Source organism: Dermacentor variabilis, unplaced genomic scaffold, assembly GCF_050947875.1.
Source record: "Dermacentor variabilis isolate Ectoservices unplaced genomic scaffold, ASM5094787v1 scaffold_15, whole genome shotgun sequence".
In the NCBI taxonomy this organism is placed as follows: domain Eukaryota; kingdom Metazoa; phylum Arthropoda; class Arachnida; order Ixodida; family Ixodidae; genus Dermacentor; species Dermacentor variabilis.
The window spans coordinates 10,933,537-10,951,241 of NW_027460313.1; the positions used below are offsets into that span (position 1 = coordinate 10,933,537).

The following is a 17,705-nucleotide window of genomic DNA, read 5'->3' on the forward strand; positions in this document are numbered from 1 at the left end:
TGCCCTTACCGCATTAAATAAAAGAACAGGAAATCCCAGGTGACACAACTGCAAAGATCTTTCCAATCTACACTCTCTCTCTCTTTCTATACACACAGACACACACACACCAGATGAATCTTACTCTGGATTCAGTTTTTAAAAGCGCACCAAAGTATGTGCAAAACGCTGGGATCAAGTTTCATCACTGAAATCTGTCTATCTCTCTCTCTATATATATATATATATATGTATATATATATATATATATAATGTGGAGAGAGATACAGTAGAAGCCCGTTCATATGTTTTGGAAGAACCGTGAGAAAGACGTACTAACCGGAAAAACGTATGGTCCGAAGCAACAGAAAATTTGGCACTCGCTGTTGTTGACATCTACGTAATGCAAAGTGTCGTACGGATCATTGCTGCTCGTGATGCCAACGCACGTTGAGCTGGTGGTGGTATGGCAGCCAGAGACGCATTTTGTTGTTTTCCTATTGCATGGTGTTTTAAAGGGCCCCTCACCAGGTCTGGCCATATTGAGCTGACAAGCGCAGAGCGTACAATGTGCGCCAACGATCGTGTTTGCAATGAATTGCGTCACTGCGCGCCGTTAGAAAGGCCTAAAATTTCAATCCGAACACCGTTTCCCTCTTCACTCACGGCGAATCCGCCCTAAGAAGGACGGTGATGGAATTGTGCCCGCCGCGCCTACGTAATCGTGTCCGCAGTGTGACGTCACTCGTGGTGACACGTGACTTCGAGAATTATTCAAGACAACATCTGTTATCTGTGGGATCTGTTGCTTGCATTGACGAATTAAAGTTTAAAAAATAATAAAACAGACAAATGGAATTTCTGCGTGTTTCTTGTTTTACTTTGCACCGAAGCAAGAGAGATGTACTTCCGCTTCGTCTGCTTGTTCCCACAGTCATGCGGTCACGTACGCAGGTACCGAAACCATGCCATTTTCTACCGTGTTTCAGTGTGTGATCATGATCTGCGATCTGTTTGTTCTGCCTCAGTATTCATGTAGCACTGAATTATACTGCTAGTCATGTTTGGTTTGTGGGTTTTATTATTTCTCTAAGCTTTAATTTGTTAATTCAAGCAACAGATCATACAAATAACAAATGTTGCCTTGAATAACTCTCGAAGTCACGTGTCTCGATGATTGATGTCACACTGCAAACACTAGTACGTAGGCGCAGGAACATGTGTACGTCATCGTCCGTCTTGAAGCGCGGTCGCTGCGAGGGAAAGGGAAAACGGCGTTTGGGTTGGAATTTTAGACCTTTCCGAGAGGAGTAGTAATGTGATACTTTGCACACATAATCGTTAGTGCACATTGTATGCTTTGCACTTGTCAGCTCAAAATGGCCAGACCTGTTGAGGGAACCTTTAAGTCCCACTAAAGAGAGAACAAAACAGTAGCTGTTGATTTTTTTTTAATGCTGAACAATTTTTGTTATTGTATAAAGTATTTATAGAATAAAACGTAAGCTATTGGCTGATTTCACTGTGCACACTGGCTAACACACTTGCTTCTTCAATTTCCTCCTGTTTTGTTTTCATGACATCACGTGCAGCTCCAGAGTGTGATGTGCATTGGATACGACACCTACCATGACTGCCGTCAGAAGGGCCTCTCGGCTGGTGGCTTCGTTGCCAGCTTGAATAAAACCCTGACCCGCTGGTATTCTCGTGTCAGCTTCCACCAGACACACCAGGAGCTGGGGAGTGCCCTGAAGACACATCTGGCATGTGAGTGCTCTCATGAGTTACGGCAGCTCCAGACACGAACTGCACTTAATTGATATTAACCCTTTAAGGACGAGACATAAATACTTGGGAAAAAAGTTTATTTTTCATGTAAGGTACACAAGAATAAGCATAATCAAAGAAAGTAAAAAAATATTTTGTGGAAACTTTATTTCAGCAATAGGGGGGCAACGCCAGGTTAGAGCAGTAGAAGTGTGTTTCACCTCAAGCTACCTATATAGTTGAATATACAGCTCTCGTCATATGTGAACCATAGGTGTACATTGCATTTGCCTTGCATAGCATGTATAATAATGCTGCATCGGCCTGCCTTCTCTGACAGTGCTTTTACAAGAAAGTGGGTCACGTGTCAAAAGTCTTCGTCCTGCGTTCTGTTCTAAGCTAAGAAATGCATTTGCTGCCTGTCATTCAGTTTTGGCTGAAGACATTTTGCCCGGAACTTTGTGCTCAATACTGAAACTCAACAAGGAAACCTTTTTCAAGTATGCTTCCTGTTGGCAACACTCGTTCATAAAGGGTTAACGAGTCCTGCACATTGTACTGGTCTTCATTCTGCTTTCACCAGGGGTGAGCTGCTTAGCAACTGCGTCCAACTTAAGCCGCAATAATTCACAGCCTCTGAGAAGGTGGTTCAGGGCTACAGCAGCAACAACATTTTGTGTTGTTTACTGTGAGTGGTTGTTGCAACAGCTGATATCTTATGTGGTTGGAACAGGGACTCTATGAATTGGAAAGTTTTATCAAATGGGGCATGAGCCAAGTGGCACAATAATGTCCGCATTATTGAGGCCTTTCCATCTGGTGAAGTGTTTTACATTTTCCTTCATGTGTTTTGTTTTTGGAAACTTTAGTTGTTGCTGGTTGCGATTCAGACAAGAATGAGACACAAAATGTGCATGCTAGCACATGACACTACTGCGTGTCATCACAGGAACCAAATGGGTGACATTGAGGCTGGCAGCAGACAACTTTCTTTGGCAATGAAAGGAAAACTACAGAGGCGAAGCACGCAAAAGCAAGAGCACTTCTGAATTTAGTCGTCATAGCTTTCTCTTCCATCGCCACAGAAAGTTGTCTGCTAGTGTACAAAAGTGTTGCTGTTACGTTAAGGCCAAACCACATGTATGCTTGCTGGCATGAGCATAGATATCTGTTCCAGACAGATGTCGGCACTCTGGTTGCCCTGCATTCCCACGCGCCTGGCTACACAGCTAACTATGGCGTCGTACAATTAATACCCCTGTCAAGATGTAGGGAAGTTACTGCAAGGAGCACACAAGACTTGAAGAATGGGACAATACGAAGTGGTAAACCGCTTTGTTTTGTCCCTTTCTTTTAAGTCTCTTGTGTTCCTTGTGGTAACTTCCCAACATCATGAATCACTAACGGGCCTACACCCGCACTCTATGTTACCCCTGTCAAGCAGGCAAGTTGAATTGCACTTACAGGGAGTGCACTTTGACACTTTAGACCACAAGGTGCAAAACGAGAAAACAGCGCACTCACAGTAAATTAAAAAAAATGGCGGCAGTCTAAGAGCATGTTTTTTAAGGTGTAGATTAAGAAGTGATTGTTTTACATTGTATTGTAAAAACAAACTTCATATATATTATTTAAAAAAAAAACTAAATACCGGCCAAGACGAGTGCCTAGCCAATCTAGAACAGCATGGTGGTATGCGACGAGGTGGCATTTGATCCTGCTAAAACAGAATATGAGCGAGTTCTATTCTGATTATTGTGTTAAAAACTGGTTCAACAACTAAAGTGAACTTATATGTCCTTTTTTTTATGCATTACATTTTTTACCATTTAAACCCCTGGCAGCGAGGCTATGCACTCGGCCAGCAAAATGTGTTCCGTGAATGCACTCCGAGAGGAGTGCACTTTTCTGCAAGTGACACTCCACTTGCGACGTTTAGATTTGGCAAAGTGCACCTGAATCAAGTGACGCTCTCCGTAAGTACACTTGCCCACTTGACAGGGGTTTAACACTCAATGAGGCAGATGCAAGTCATGTGAGGATGTGCATTTTCTTTACTTTTTGCCCTGAATTAAAGACTCTAAAATCACTTGTAATTATCAGTATTGCAGCATTTTGAAGCACTATCAATAATGAGGTACAAAACAGTGTCTGTCATAACATCTATTAGTCGGCCAGTTGGGCACGCCATAGTGCGTCTCTTGTATAGGTGTGAACTGCATGCCTCATGAGGCGTAGCTAACACAAGTCCGCAGGCGTGAGCTTACGCCCTCCAGCAAGCATACGTGGGGTTCGGACTCTAGAGGTGAATTGACTCGTAGCTCCAACTGCAACGTTTGTGTCTTCTCAGTGTCCCTGAAGCAGTACCAGGAGGAAAACAACACAGCTCCTGATCGCATCCTCTTCTTCCGCGATGGTGTCTCGGATGGGCAGCTCCTGCAGGTGCAGGAGTGGGAAGTGGGACAGATTCAGAGCCTACTGACCGAGATGTTTCCGGGGCGAGAGTAAGTGCACAGCTGTGGCCATGCTAAAGAGCCACTGGAGTGAAATATTGAGCCAAGCTAGATACATAATTCCTCTAGAAGTCTGTCCTTTTCGGTGTGCTTTGTTGTGTAGAAAAATTGCTGCTTAACATCCTGCTGCTCCTCCCTCCACCCGTGCCAAAACAAAAGAGTTGGTGTAATCACCACATGACCTCCCTCTGTGGCGTTCTCAGCAAATCAGCCAGTGCTAATGTCCCATGAGTGGGGTACTTTGGTCCAGAACAGGTGGCACCACTTTGATTTTTCATTTTCCTCATTTTCTTGCTTACAAAAAGCTCTGTTCTCGTTCCTAATGACTCTCTCCCTTACTGTGGTGCTCCGCGCTGTCCTGACACAGCTAGGCATGACCGCTGAGATTGCATGAAACCACCACGAAGCCGGTCAAGCCGATGCGGCGCTCTCACACAGTGGAGCCGTGGGGCCCTGAGAAAATGGCAGATCAGATAGTTTCGCTTTCAACTGCTGAACGTATCTGTGTATACATCCGCATTTCTGGCACTGTGCCAAGTTTTGTCAGCCGTATACTTGTACGGGTTTCACGACAATATGAGTGAGTCAAGTGCAAAGTGCAAGTGAAAGACCATCACATTGGAACATAAGGACGCTGTCGCATCAGTTGCATGTTGCCCATGTCATGTAGTCTTTTGCTGCTGCTGCTGCTTTAATGAATTTTCCCTGCATACATTGTTGCGTAGCGGTTCGCCAGGCCACAGAGTCGTAGTCTTCTTTGCGGGTTTAAAGTGGTGCTTACCATTGAGCATACACTGCATTAAATGGCAGTAGTCAGTATAGCAAAGTATTGAATATATTGAAGTAATTTCAGCCTCCCCTTCTATTTTGTTATAAGGAGGTTTGAGTGTATAATGGTAAAGACAAGTGGATGCGGCTCAGGAAAAGAAAATATGGCAAGAAAAGAAAAGAGGCGGTACAAAAGGGGAACAAATATAGGCTAAGTGGACAGGCCTGCATGCTGCCAACATACCGAGACGCCATTTTGAGAAATTGCGTGCCGCGACTGGCAAGTGTGAAGAAATGCCTGGCTTAGCACGGAATTTTCATATGTGTAACAACAATGGCAGTGAGAGGAAGGGATCAATGCTTGGCTGTTTTAAAAGATGTTGCACGTTAGCAGCTGTCAATTAGGGTTGGTAATATCGATTAATGATTAATCGGTTTCTCGATTAAATGTGTGCCGCAAACGATTTAATCTTCATCATTGTCTACCTTTCATTTAATCAACCTAATCGATTATACCTGTTCGATTAATCGTTTTCAAGAGTTTGACAGGAGTGGTGCTAAAATTTTGAAGTCGTACTGGAATGACGGAATGTGTGCAGTGACTGTGCAGCTGTGGTAGAGAGATTGTTGTCTGTTTTTAAGAGTGATGCCAAGCCGAGCGCTTCCCCTCTCTTCCCCCAGATCGCACACGCAACAACGGTGCGCCCGAAGCCAGAGGCTTGAAATGCCATTGCAATTCAAGGCACAATATAGCAACCCAATTGTTGATTGCCGTGCCACTCCTAGATGTGACACAGCTTGCACGCCAGTTTGGAGCTTGTATTTTGACATGGCGATGGGAGCTCATGTCGATTCCAGCAAATCTGTAGCATCCGAGAATCTATTCTCTCATGCTGGTTGTATGGGCATTAAAAAAAAATATCTGTTCCCCCCAAATATCCCAGCCAATTGAAATTCCTCCGCTCTGTAGAAAAGAGCATGTGGTTTAAAATTTTCTTTTCCCCTGTGCATATTTCATTTGGACTTCGCCTTTCAGTTTTGCTGTTTTCCTTATTGTTTTACTGTACTGTACAGGGATTCACTAGTGCCATGTCTCTTACTTAATTGTGCACCAAGTACCATTTTATAACATATATTGTTCATCTTTTCAAAAGCTGCTAGTCCACAAATGTACCGTATTTACTTGCATAATTGACGCACCCCCAATTTAGTCGCAAGAAATCTGATTCCCCCCCCCCTCCCTTGTGTAATGAACGCATCCCCAATTTTGCTACTGTGCAGTCTCACGATCGAACGGCTGTGCTGTAGCCTTTTGGAGGGACTGCAATCTTTCACTCTTGCACATATGTTTAAAGCAAGTGCACTTAATGCTTAACGCATCCTTTCCGCCAGTGCCGGTGCAAAGGCACCTCGCGATTCGAGAAAGAAAAACGCAACTGGCTCTCTGCAACATGTGCAGTTTACATACTTTGTGTTGACGCAATAGGAGAGCGCATATGTGGCCAGGCGCAAGTGCACGGGAGAGTTAAGAGGCTGCCGGCACTTGGTCGGCATAGTGGTCATAGTCGGGCAGTGTCGAATTCGTGTGTCTGTGACTCACTTTTCTGCCTGCCTTGTGTTTCGATGTGTGTGATGGGCCTTAAGTCGACATAGAGTTTATCTACTCACAAAACGAAAACGATGATGCGACACAGATAAACTTTGACATGCTGATGGATGAGCAAGACAGTTGAGGAAAGAGGCGCACACAGCATGCTTGTCAAAACAGATGTGCATTTCAATGAGACGCTTGCAATAACCGCAAACGGCCGGAATCGGCTTCGGGCATGATCGGAACGCTGTTCAGTGTGTGCGTTCAGTTTCGCCGCGCGTGATTAGATGGGCCTAGGCCACACCGACTTCGCACAGCTGACATGTTGGTTCTTCATTTTGTGGTGGAACTACGATGTGAATGAAGCAACCAGCGACCTGAATGGCAGGTCTGGTGGTTCCGATGCAGAGTTAAGTTGCGGTTTGCAAATGGTATTCATACATGTATTTTTACTGCAAAGTTATCTTACGTATGTTCCAAATCATTACCGTCTTACTTGTCAATTATTGCTGTTTCGAAAATGTCACCATGAAATTTACCCGGCATAATGAATGCACCCACAACTTTGCTTCGGTATATTGGGAAAAAAAGTGCATTCATTATGCGAGTATATGCGATATTTAGTCTTAAAAGAGTTAGATTGTACTTTGTCAAATGCTTACACACTTGTGTTTCTAACTTGGTTCCACCTCTCAAGCATTCAAATAGGGTCCTACAAAAGTAGATAACTGTGTTTCAACCTTTTTAAGAGTGCTCGGCAGAAATTTCAGTTAATCCAAGGAAAGCCCTGTATCGAAAGGGATTAATCTATTAAACGCTAAAATGGTGAATTAATCATTAATCGACCATCGCTAGTGTCAATCGAGCCACTGTGTTGAATGGCTGCCGACAATGTCGTAGGTGAAGCTAACGCCAGCCAGGTCTGCCATGACACGGTGATGCTGTAACATTCTGATGTAAAGCAAAACAAAAGTGCAGGAAAAAAATTCACATCTGTAGCAACGAGTTGGATTGTTTTCATTGCGGCAGTGCGGTCAACAGCTCATGGAGTTCTTTGCAATATACCTAGACGGAAAACTGTTTTCACTGCTGTTATATGCATGGGAATGCCGGGATGTGGTAACTTCGGATCGGAATCGTTCTTGTTAAGCTAGGACACACCTTCAAGGCCTGACCGGCTTGCACTGTTTTGTCTTTCACAATGGCCGATCTTTTACTAAAACAGCACATAGAGACGTATCCTTTATTTATTTATTTATTTATTTTCTATACTGCCAGTCCCATCAAGGACCATAGCAGGTAGACATACAAAAATGAAATACATGGTAATAAACGTGCACATACAAATTGCGTGTCAATAAGCCAAAGAAGGAACGTAAAGGAACAAGGTAAGAAAACATAAAAAAACAACAAATATAAATATCACATTTCTAGGAGGCATGCGCAGCAATATTGCACGTAAACATTTTTTATTCAGTTGTGAGGATAGGTGCTTGCATGTACAATTATAGAAAACGTAATTGGTACCAGTAGGCTGCTAAAGTTGGAGGGAAGATGACAAGGTTTGCATTCACTGTGCAATCATCCGTTGTTTTTTCCTCACTTGCTTGTGTACCTTGAGTAAGCTTTATTGAAAGGTGTAATATGGCTAAATGAAAAGTTTTTATGAATCTTTTATTTCAGAAAGCCTTATCTATGCAGCCAAGTTCGACACAAAGCCTTTCATACCCATATCCTGGCATTCCCATAGCAGCACAAAACCTGTTAGGAAACTTGCGGTGCCACGCGAGGTTTTCTTCAGATAGCATACTATCGGGTTGGTCTCTTCAGAGCAGCAGTGCTCTGAAAAGTGGCAGCACATCCATGTGGTCGAAATCGAGTACTCACAAGTACAGTAAAACCTTGATCATTTTATCTCTGTGTATTTGAAAATTCACCTAATTTGTAGAACTTGTGCACTCTCATAATTTGCAATGCGAATTATAACAGATCATTTGAAAAGCCCGCAAGGATCCATCTGGATAATTCATAGTTTCTGGTTGTGGCTTCCGAGAGTGGCATGCTGCGGCGCACTTCTTGAATGTGATGTTGGCGGCCAGGACGCGTTTCTGGCTCCCGAGATTGGACTCCAAGATAGCCATTATTAACTACAGTAGGACAGAAAGACAAGACAAGAACGAAGTGAACACACAGAGTGCTGTAGTTAATAATGAATCCACACCAACTCACCTGGCTTTTAGTTCTTTATACAAGAAGAGCGTTGCTGGGGCTGCAATTTGGATGCTGTCGATTCAGCAAGCACTAACTAGATTCCACTATGTGGGTGCTGTTAGGCCGTACAGCTGTGCGAAGTGCCTGCATTGTGTGCCAGTGCGTGTTAGATTTGTGTTTATTTTGCCATGGCTAGCAGACTACACACCCACTACAAAGAACCAAGTGAGACCATCATCAGTAAACATGGCAGCCTTGCCTTTTCATTTCTGGTTTTTCTCATCTAAATAACCAGCTTAGTCGCATGTGTTGCCGCATTTTCTCCACTGCTTGTGTGTTGTGTCAGCGACTGGTTGCATGCCTGGTTGTTTTCCCGACTGCACGGAAAATTTGGGCCACATGCGCTTTTCTGGTATTGTACGAAGACCGTGACAGGGTTGATGGACTAGACTTCGCTGACTAAAACATAGAAGCAGACATGTAGACTTCATACACTGTTGAGGAAGACAGCCACTAATGGTGTGCTAGTAATGCGATCGCGGGGACGTGCACTCATGTGCCCACTTTAGTGACTGTATTGAAATCCCTGAACGTCGTTTGCAGCTTTTTTGAGTGTAGGGGTGGTGACTGAGATGCTGCGCACGATTAGTGGGTTAGAGAACATGATCCTTCATACCGTGAACTACTCTACCAAGCGATCCCACATCAGTGATTCCTTGTAGCAGGACTACTTGAAGTAAAATAAATTGTTGTAACAGTCTTGTGTCATGCAAAGCTGCCCATTTGAAAGTCTGCTAAACCTCTGAGGCGCTTTGTACGCAATTATGCACTCCAATATGCTGCATCAAAAGCAAAGGCACTGATGAAAATGTTAGTATTTAAAAAATGTCAAATCGTCACAGACTTTTTATTGGAGCTGTGCTGAAATTTTGAATAAGGTGGCTAAAGTGTTTCAGTAAAATGAGTTCTGTGTCAGTGTGTCGTCATGTAGCAAGTTGCTGTTCCTTTTTTTATTTTTATGGTGTTTTACATCAGTTTTATATTTTAAGTGGCAGGATGTGTGTTTCTACTACAGTAGAATCTTGTTACAATGAACTTCGCGGGACCGTCGAATTTATTTCGTTAGCTTTAATTATCGTAGTACTGAAAAACCAATATTTTCATGTCAGTAATGTAACACAGCAACAAAAATTACATACCTTTGTAGCAGATGCGCGTGTTAGTACATAAATAATAAACGAGAATGCTGGGAACAGTTTAACTACAATTTATTGCTTGAAGAAGTCTGTAATCTTCTGGCGAGTAGACAGCAAGCACTGGAGGACGAATGCCTCCACATCCTCGACCTTCCTCTGAACGTCAATCGGGGACATCTTTACAGGGCCCGAGGAATGATCACGCCTTTTCTAGAAAAACTAAAACATCTGAGCTGGAAACAGTCTCTTCTTCTCCATGTATTGGTCTAGTGTCGGCATCGTCTTCATCACTACTCCAATCTTTTTGCTCACGCACTTCATTCACGATGTTGGTGAGCTCCGTGGATGTAGCCGCGCCACTGTCGCTGTCCATGTAATCATCGTAGGTCACCGCGGTGTCAACAGGGAGTTTGTCGGTAAGCTCATTCCACAGTTCTGGGTTGAGCTCCTCTGTGTCCTCGCAGTCTTGTGACGGAGGTGAAGCCTTTAAAAGGCCTACCTTTCGCCAGCAGTTGCTGATCGTGCTTGCCTTCACGTTCCACCACGACACTGTAAGCATTTCTGCAGCTTGACGGATGTTTATCTGTGTGGGCAGCTTCAGTCGAATATTGATCAGGATGCGCTGCACAAGACGCTTCCGAAATTCGGCCTTCACAGATCTGATGATGCCCTGGTCCAAAGGTTGGAGCAAAGAACTACAACTCGGGGGCATAAATTCAAGTTGCACATTGCTCAATCGCGCGTTCACGATATGCGCCGAGCAGTTATCAACAATGATAATTTTTTCGGTCTTCTTCATTGTGTCATCGAGCTGCAGCAGCTACTAAGTGAACAATTCTTGCATCATTCATGCTTTTTTGTTGACTCGGTAGTCGCAAGGCAATGAGGCAACGTTTTTCAAGCAGCATGGCTTAGCAGAGGTGCCAACAACTAGCAGCTTGAGTTTTTCCGTGCCCGTGGAGTTGCAGCAAAACAGAACCCATACGCGGAGACATGATTTCTTTCCGCCCTTGCACATGTCACCTTTGAAGTTCATTGTTTCGTCAGGCAACAACTGATAAAAGGACGCTGTTTCATCACCATTAAAAACATCTTCTGGAGAGGAAGACTCAATGATCTCTTGAAAGCACTTGTTCCGCCAGGCAACCGCACTCTCGGCATCTACTGCCTTTTCTTCGCCACAAGCAACCTGCCACGCAATGCCATTCCTTTGCCGGAAGCGGTAAAGCCATCCGGCACTTGCATCAAAACCGGAGTAGTCCAAGGCAGCCGCGAACTGTAGCGCCTTCTCTTGAATAATCGGGCCTGACAAGGGCACATCGTTTTGTCTGGCATCCTTAAACCACGTGAGGACAGCGTCGCCGACGTTCTGGTAGTTGCCAAGCTGCAACTGTTTTCTTGAGGGAGCCAGCTATGACTTGATGCAATTTTATGATAATTTCCCGATCCTTGAGCATTGTTACCATTGTTGACGGGGAAATATTGTGCTCCCTGCACAGGTCGACTTGCTTTCTTCCAGCATTCAGCTGCGTCAAAATGTCCACTTTTTCTTTGAGCGAAAACTGGCATCGCTTCCTTTTAATGCGGGGGCCAGGAGAACTCATTGCAAGCAAAGCAAACTCCACAACACAATCGTAGCACCGATAACTTCGCAGCTCCTGCCGATCGCTATCAACGTGGTGATGCTAGGCCTACGACTTAGGAGAGTCTGAACATGACCCTAAGCGACGCTCACACTGATGCTGCTTGGACTGTACCTATAGTGTACTAGAACAATGCCTCCTTTACTAGATGCCTGCCGTGTCACTAGTTTTCCCATTGGGACGGAGGTTCCCGTAGTTTGGGGTAGTCACGGAGAGACTGCGCTCGCAGCCGACCCTACTTGCTGTTGCGGAGGAAGTGATGATTCCTAGGCTGGCGCGCGCTCGACCAATGGCTTGACGAGAGACTGCAGGTCCTGCCGCTGGGAGTGCAACAGACGCCGCTAAAATCTCGGAGGCAGGAGAACGTGATTGAAGTTTGGAGCAGCCACCACAACTAGCGCTCACAGCCGACCCGGGTGGAGAAGAGCAAAGGGGAGAGAGGCCGGAACCAACTTCTCAGCTCACGCGGCAGGCATCTAGTAAAGAAGACATTGACTAGAATAATGTCCTAGTGACGCGACTGGGAAGGAGGGCGTGTGCCTCTTTCCATTGACGCCACCAGGTGTCGCCACTGTGACCTTTTCTAGCAGACCGGCTGCTCTCATAATCGCTGCTTTTGAGGCAGTCCATGTTTCTAAGCGTTTCTTACGGACATGGTTCTTTCATTAAAACAGAAAAGGATTGTATTTAACAAAGTATTGTGTAAAGGAAGATATTAAAGGCCACATCGATACTATAGTATCGACATCGTCTGCTAGCGAAGTCTGGCACAGTCCAGGTGCTTTGATTGCGCTCGTGATATCGCCTGTGCCAGCTGGCAATTCACCGAGCTTCTTGTTGCTCATCTACTGCTCGAAAGCCAGTATATCTGGGCCTGCCTTGTTTCTACTGTATTTACCACTCCATTTAAATTGCATGCTTATCACGAATGACAGGAAAGTGCGTAGTGACTTTGGCGTTGCTCTGCTAACCACGAGGGTGCAGGATTAAATAATGGCCTCGTTGGCTACGTTATCGTGGTGGCAAAATGAAAAAATGTCCGCATTATTGCCGGTTATAAAACCCCAGGTGGTCAAAATTATTCGTGTGCCCCTCCCCCCTTTACTGTGTGCCTAATAATTAGGTCGTAGTGTGTTTTGCACATTAAACTCCAGAGTGAATTCATTTTTGACTATACAATTGCGCACATATGAACTCGCATTTTCTCCTGAAATTTTAGCTCCTAAAAAATCCGCCGCATCTTCAGCACATGCTGTCAGAGTGATGCTCGAAAAAAATTCCAGGTTAGTGTTTCTTTTTCTTTATTCACCATGAAAATAGCACAACTATAAAGGAACCCTAAAGTGTGCCTTCCCTAGACACCGAGCATCTAATCACATTATAAGTAACTATTGCTGTTAAAAAACCCAACCAAAAACACCTTGTAGCATGGAGTTCTAGGTATATCGACTGAGCTTAATATATTTTGATGCCTGGCGCCTTCTATCATTACTTCTTATTGATGTTCTTTGTGAAGAAATGTTGCCTGATTGTGATGTAAAAAGCAGTGAGTTCTGCTGTCATGGACTCGCAGTGATCAGGGCAGCCAAGTTGATGCTGCCACCTGGCTTTAACGGCAGATAAAACATCTAAAACACTGTCTGCGTGCAACTCAAGAAGGCTAAAACAAACTGTGAAGTCTTTCTCCAAGTTGACCATAAACTGGTACAGGGGGGAGGCAGGATATAACAAACCAACCTTGTCTTTCATGTGGTAAACTCTGCAAGGCTCGAATTTCCTGCTGCCTATTGTGTGATCAGTAGTAAGTTCAGGCAGGCATCACAGCCTGTCTTTAAAATGGACTTTCTCGCCACAACCAGTGATATAGAAAATTAGGCGGCTGTCACTGGATGCTGGAGCCCCAAATATCACAGCAGCAGGCTGCAACCTCGGAGTTAAAATATGTGAATGATCATGAAGGTCACTTTCAGGCATTATTCTTTGGCAGATCATGCGGCTGTCAGATTCTTGTAGCAAATGGTTGGCAACGGCAAGGGAGCGTACAACTGTCTTGGCACAGCACACCTCCAAAGTATAGTTGAGCAGACACTTCATCTTCATGCTCACTGAAATGCAGAACTTTTTCATGCAGTATCGCGAGCCTTTCTTGCTTTTGTACTTATGTTGTTGCAAAAACTACGGGTCAGTCACTGTTCCTGTAAAGCGGCACCAGAGCTTTGGTAAACTCTGCAAGCCTCAAATTTCCTGCTGCCCATTTGTGATCAGTAGTAAGTTCAGGTGTTCACTGCTTGGAGCAAGCTAATTGCCAACGGTTCATTCTCCGTGAACTGTCCATTTTCATCTTGTGCACTCTCAACCCGGATCTCATGAAGTGGTTGGCGGAGCTGACCATCTGCCGCTCTTTCTTCATTTTGTGCGGTTCGGGCATCCTTACGTGGCTTCGTGCTTATCATCGGTGCACTTGCTGCGGCTGGCCTCTTCCTTTCCGGCCTCTCTTCGACAGGTGCGACAGAAGGGTAGGACGTACAGTCGGGCAGAAGGGTAGGCACCACGTGGAAGTCGCACTTCGGTGCTATTGATGATGTGGACGTAATCCCTTAAAACATATCGAGGCTCAAAGTGGCGCTCACATACCACTGAAGATTCAGTGAGAGGCTTGTCTGTTCTTCACAGATTGCGCTCCCATTTTTTCTGAAGTTCATTTTCCGTTGGTGCGGCAAACAATGACGCTTTCGGAGCGCCCAGATAATCGCTGTGGCAGCCAGGAGCGTAGCAATGGGAGTCCGTATTTCTTTTTGGTATCGTACGTCCTGTGCTGCAGTAGATGCAGGGATAGCCTTCTTTTTCAAATCATCCACTGTTTTTCACAAGCATGGCCACGTGGAACGTAACACGGCTCGGAAAACGCACGGAGCAAACAGCCGCAGAGCGTGTCTGAGCCGGCTCAACCGCGCACCAGCAGCCATTGATGCCAGGTCAGACAAGGCAGCGTAGCCCAAAGCTAGAGAAATCGTAGCCCAAATGTAGCCAAACACAAGTATTGGCAAAAGAAAGTGTAGCCAAATATAGTCATTTTTGTTTTCAGATTAATTTGTGTACACATTTTCACATTTGACTATGGCAATCCCTTTTTGCAAAACCCATCATTGCAAAATGACTGCGATTTCATGACGAACCCTTGATATCAACAACACCAACATCATGTTTGCACACAGAACACTTTTTGGTTAGCCTCTGAAACTCAAGTTCGAGCAAGTCGCTGCACGGGGTGAAGGTATCGAAATGAATCTCGAATATAAGCGCCAACAAAAACTTGGAGGGAGCTCCGCCTCTAAGAGTGGAATGCGATAGCATTCAAAGATCCCTGACTGCTTCTCGTGCTTCCCGTCAACTGCAGCTTATTCACCTGCAAGGCTGGCAGCGAATGCTATGCACGAAGGCGAGCTTTCTGGTTCATTTTTCTTTCCCCCTCACGGTGGACGCCGCTCCTGCCGCAGATGCGAGCTCCATCTGGATGGTGTTGCAAGGAGACGAGTGGGGTGCGCCGCTCCCACTATAACAAACCTCAAACAGCAGCTGGAAAAGGGGTTTGTGTTTGAGTTTTCGCGTAACAGAAATATGTTCTCATATATTCAAAATACAATCTGACACTGTCATATCTGCACATTGTGTGTAAGTCATACTTTACAAATTTTCTGAAACATTTTACTTTGAGAAATTCATTAGTTCACTAACACCTACGCGCTAGGCGTAGGCGTGCCTGCGTGGTTCGGGATAATTTTTCTTATACGGATAACGGCGGTGACACCGTGCGCCGACACCGGATATACTACGACACGGGTCCTTTAACACTCTCGTGTTAAAATTCACCTCGGAGGTAAGAGAAAATGGCAGTAAAGCTTACTGCGAGAAACGTGGAGTAGGTCGAAAGCTGTGCCTGGCGCGATACGTCACCCAGAAGCCATTGCCATGAACACACTGGAGCGTGTCATCCACCCGTGCTTCGCTTCTTTCAGACTGGCACAACGATTGCCCGACCCTATTTTATATCTCTCCCTTTCTGAGCACAGCCATGTTTTGGTAGGATACAACTTGAAAAGCAGTACTTGGCAACCGAGGCACGCGGACTGCACAGGTTACTCCGCCAGCCAATCACAGAAGCAAACAAAATCGTAGTCATGCGACCATTTCAAGATGGCATTGTACATGATACTTCTGGAGCATCTGCTCTTCTTGAAGAGTCTTTTCATTCGTGGAAGCAGTGAGGTGTGCAACAGACATGAAGAAAGTGTATGGAGTCTGAGAATTTCACTCTTCAAAAGTCCATGGTACAGGTCGTTTCACTTCTGAACCCGTTTTACTCATGAAACTTCACTGCCAACTGAAGTGAAACATGACGATACATAGTTGCAAGCAAAGCATGCATTTTATTTCCAGTCCATAAATAATTAGGCTTTCACCATTCCACTATAATAGATGAGTGAAAATGTACAAAATTACGTGCCTATAGCTTTATTTTTGTGGTTTCCGGCTTATTTACGTAAGAAGGAAAGTTTGCAGTTCAAACTATTTGCAACCTCGCAGAGGAACAGTCGCTGGTGGTTATGAAGATGTGAGCACGGCTTCACTGTAGACTTGAAATGTATCCAACTATAGTACAGTGTACTGTGAAACATCCTCTACTCCCAGACTCATCCCGATGCCCGGTGATCAGGTGTCTGATGACTGAAACCGATACGACGAAGATGAGACGACGTTGCTGGCGCAACTGTTAGCATGGTGAAGCCCGGTGTAACTTTAAGTGCATCAAAGATCGAAGCCCCCGGCTCAGATAACAGCGCACTGAGGGGAGGGGGTGCATTTTGCGCACGTACCCATGCACAGCCGCGCTGAACCATGTTTTAGCCATCAGCTAAAATATAGCCTTCAAGATTTGTTTCTACACATTGAAAGCCACCTCTGGATCCCGGATTAGGGAGACACTTATAGCCCAAACAAAGCCAAGTCGCAGATTTACAGTAGCCCAAAAATAGCCACATAGCCATGTCGCCCAAGTCGACGCCAAAAATGTTTTTCTGTAGCCCAATTTGGCAATATATAGCCATACCTGGCAACACTGCCAGCAGCTGGAAAAATAGAATTGAAAAAAGCACAGCAGCGCCACCGATGATGGCTACTGGCATTTGCTTCAACCGGCCCATTGTCCCTCCCTGGAAGCATGTGCTTGCTGCGGACGCGTCCGCGCCGGCTCCCGCTTTCTCGCCAATTTCAATGTGCCTTTTGCGCAGTTTTGTGCCTTTTCTACTCGGAATCGGATTCTTGAAGTTCTCTTCTACCTAGGGAGACCACATTTCGGCAAGAGCGTGACCTCTAACTTTTTTATGAGTGATTTCAGCTCTCGCCGCCCGCTTCGGGCTCTAAGCCTAACGGCGAGTACGGCCGCCGCCATTAACGCCCGTCTCGACTCCGACCAAGCCGCCGCCGACCCCAGACGTCCCCGCGCCCACCCCGGCTGTGGTGGCCTCCAGCGATCACAACAAACGAGCCTTCCACCCAACAACGACCCTACAGCGATGGCATACGAAGTCAATGGCCAAGACATGCGCCCGGAAGACTTCACCGCAGACGCAGGGTGGACTATCGTGATGCCGCGCCCGTCAGTAATCAAGACTGCGTTGAGCCAGCCCAACCTCGTTAACCACCAACGAAAGGGAGGAAATACCAACGCCACTGTCTCAACAGCCTGAAACTCCTTGATCAAAGCAAGCAGGATGCCCGCGCTGCCCCAAGATGACATCAAGATCGTGATTTGCATACGTAACGGTATCAACATAGCCAAGGTAGGCCAACTTACGGTCACCAAAGCAATTTGCATGGCTGCTTGCATCGAATCTACCGAGCGAAGCGAGGACACGATATGCCCCAATTTGAAGCAAAACATCATGGTGGTCAGCACACCGTCCAAAGCGAACGCAGCAAAATACCTCAGGATCCGCAGCATTTCCATAGGAGAGCAAACGTTTGAAACTACTGCATA

At 45.4% G+C, this 17,705-nt stretch overlaps 1 protein-coding gene across 2 annotated transcripts in view; it reads left to right on the forward strand.

Moving 5' to 3' along the window:
• LOC142567952 (piwi-like protein 1) overlaps positions 1 to 17,705 on the forward strand; it is a 215,234-nt gene that overhangs the window by 166,433 nt on the left and 31,096 nt on the right. For both annotated transcript variants that reach the window (XM_075678034.1, XM_075678035.1), the window contains exons 15-16: positions 1,572 to 1,746; positions 4,097 to 4,250. In XM_075678034.1, the coding sequence (XP_075534149.1) occupies positions 1,572 to 1,746; positions 4,097 to 4,250 (329 nt within the window). The remainder of the gene's footprint in view (positions 1 to 1,571; positions 1,747 to 4,096; positions 4,251 to 17,705) is intronic.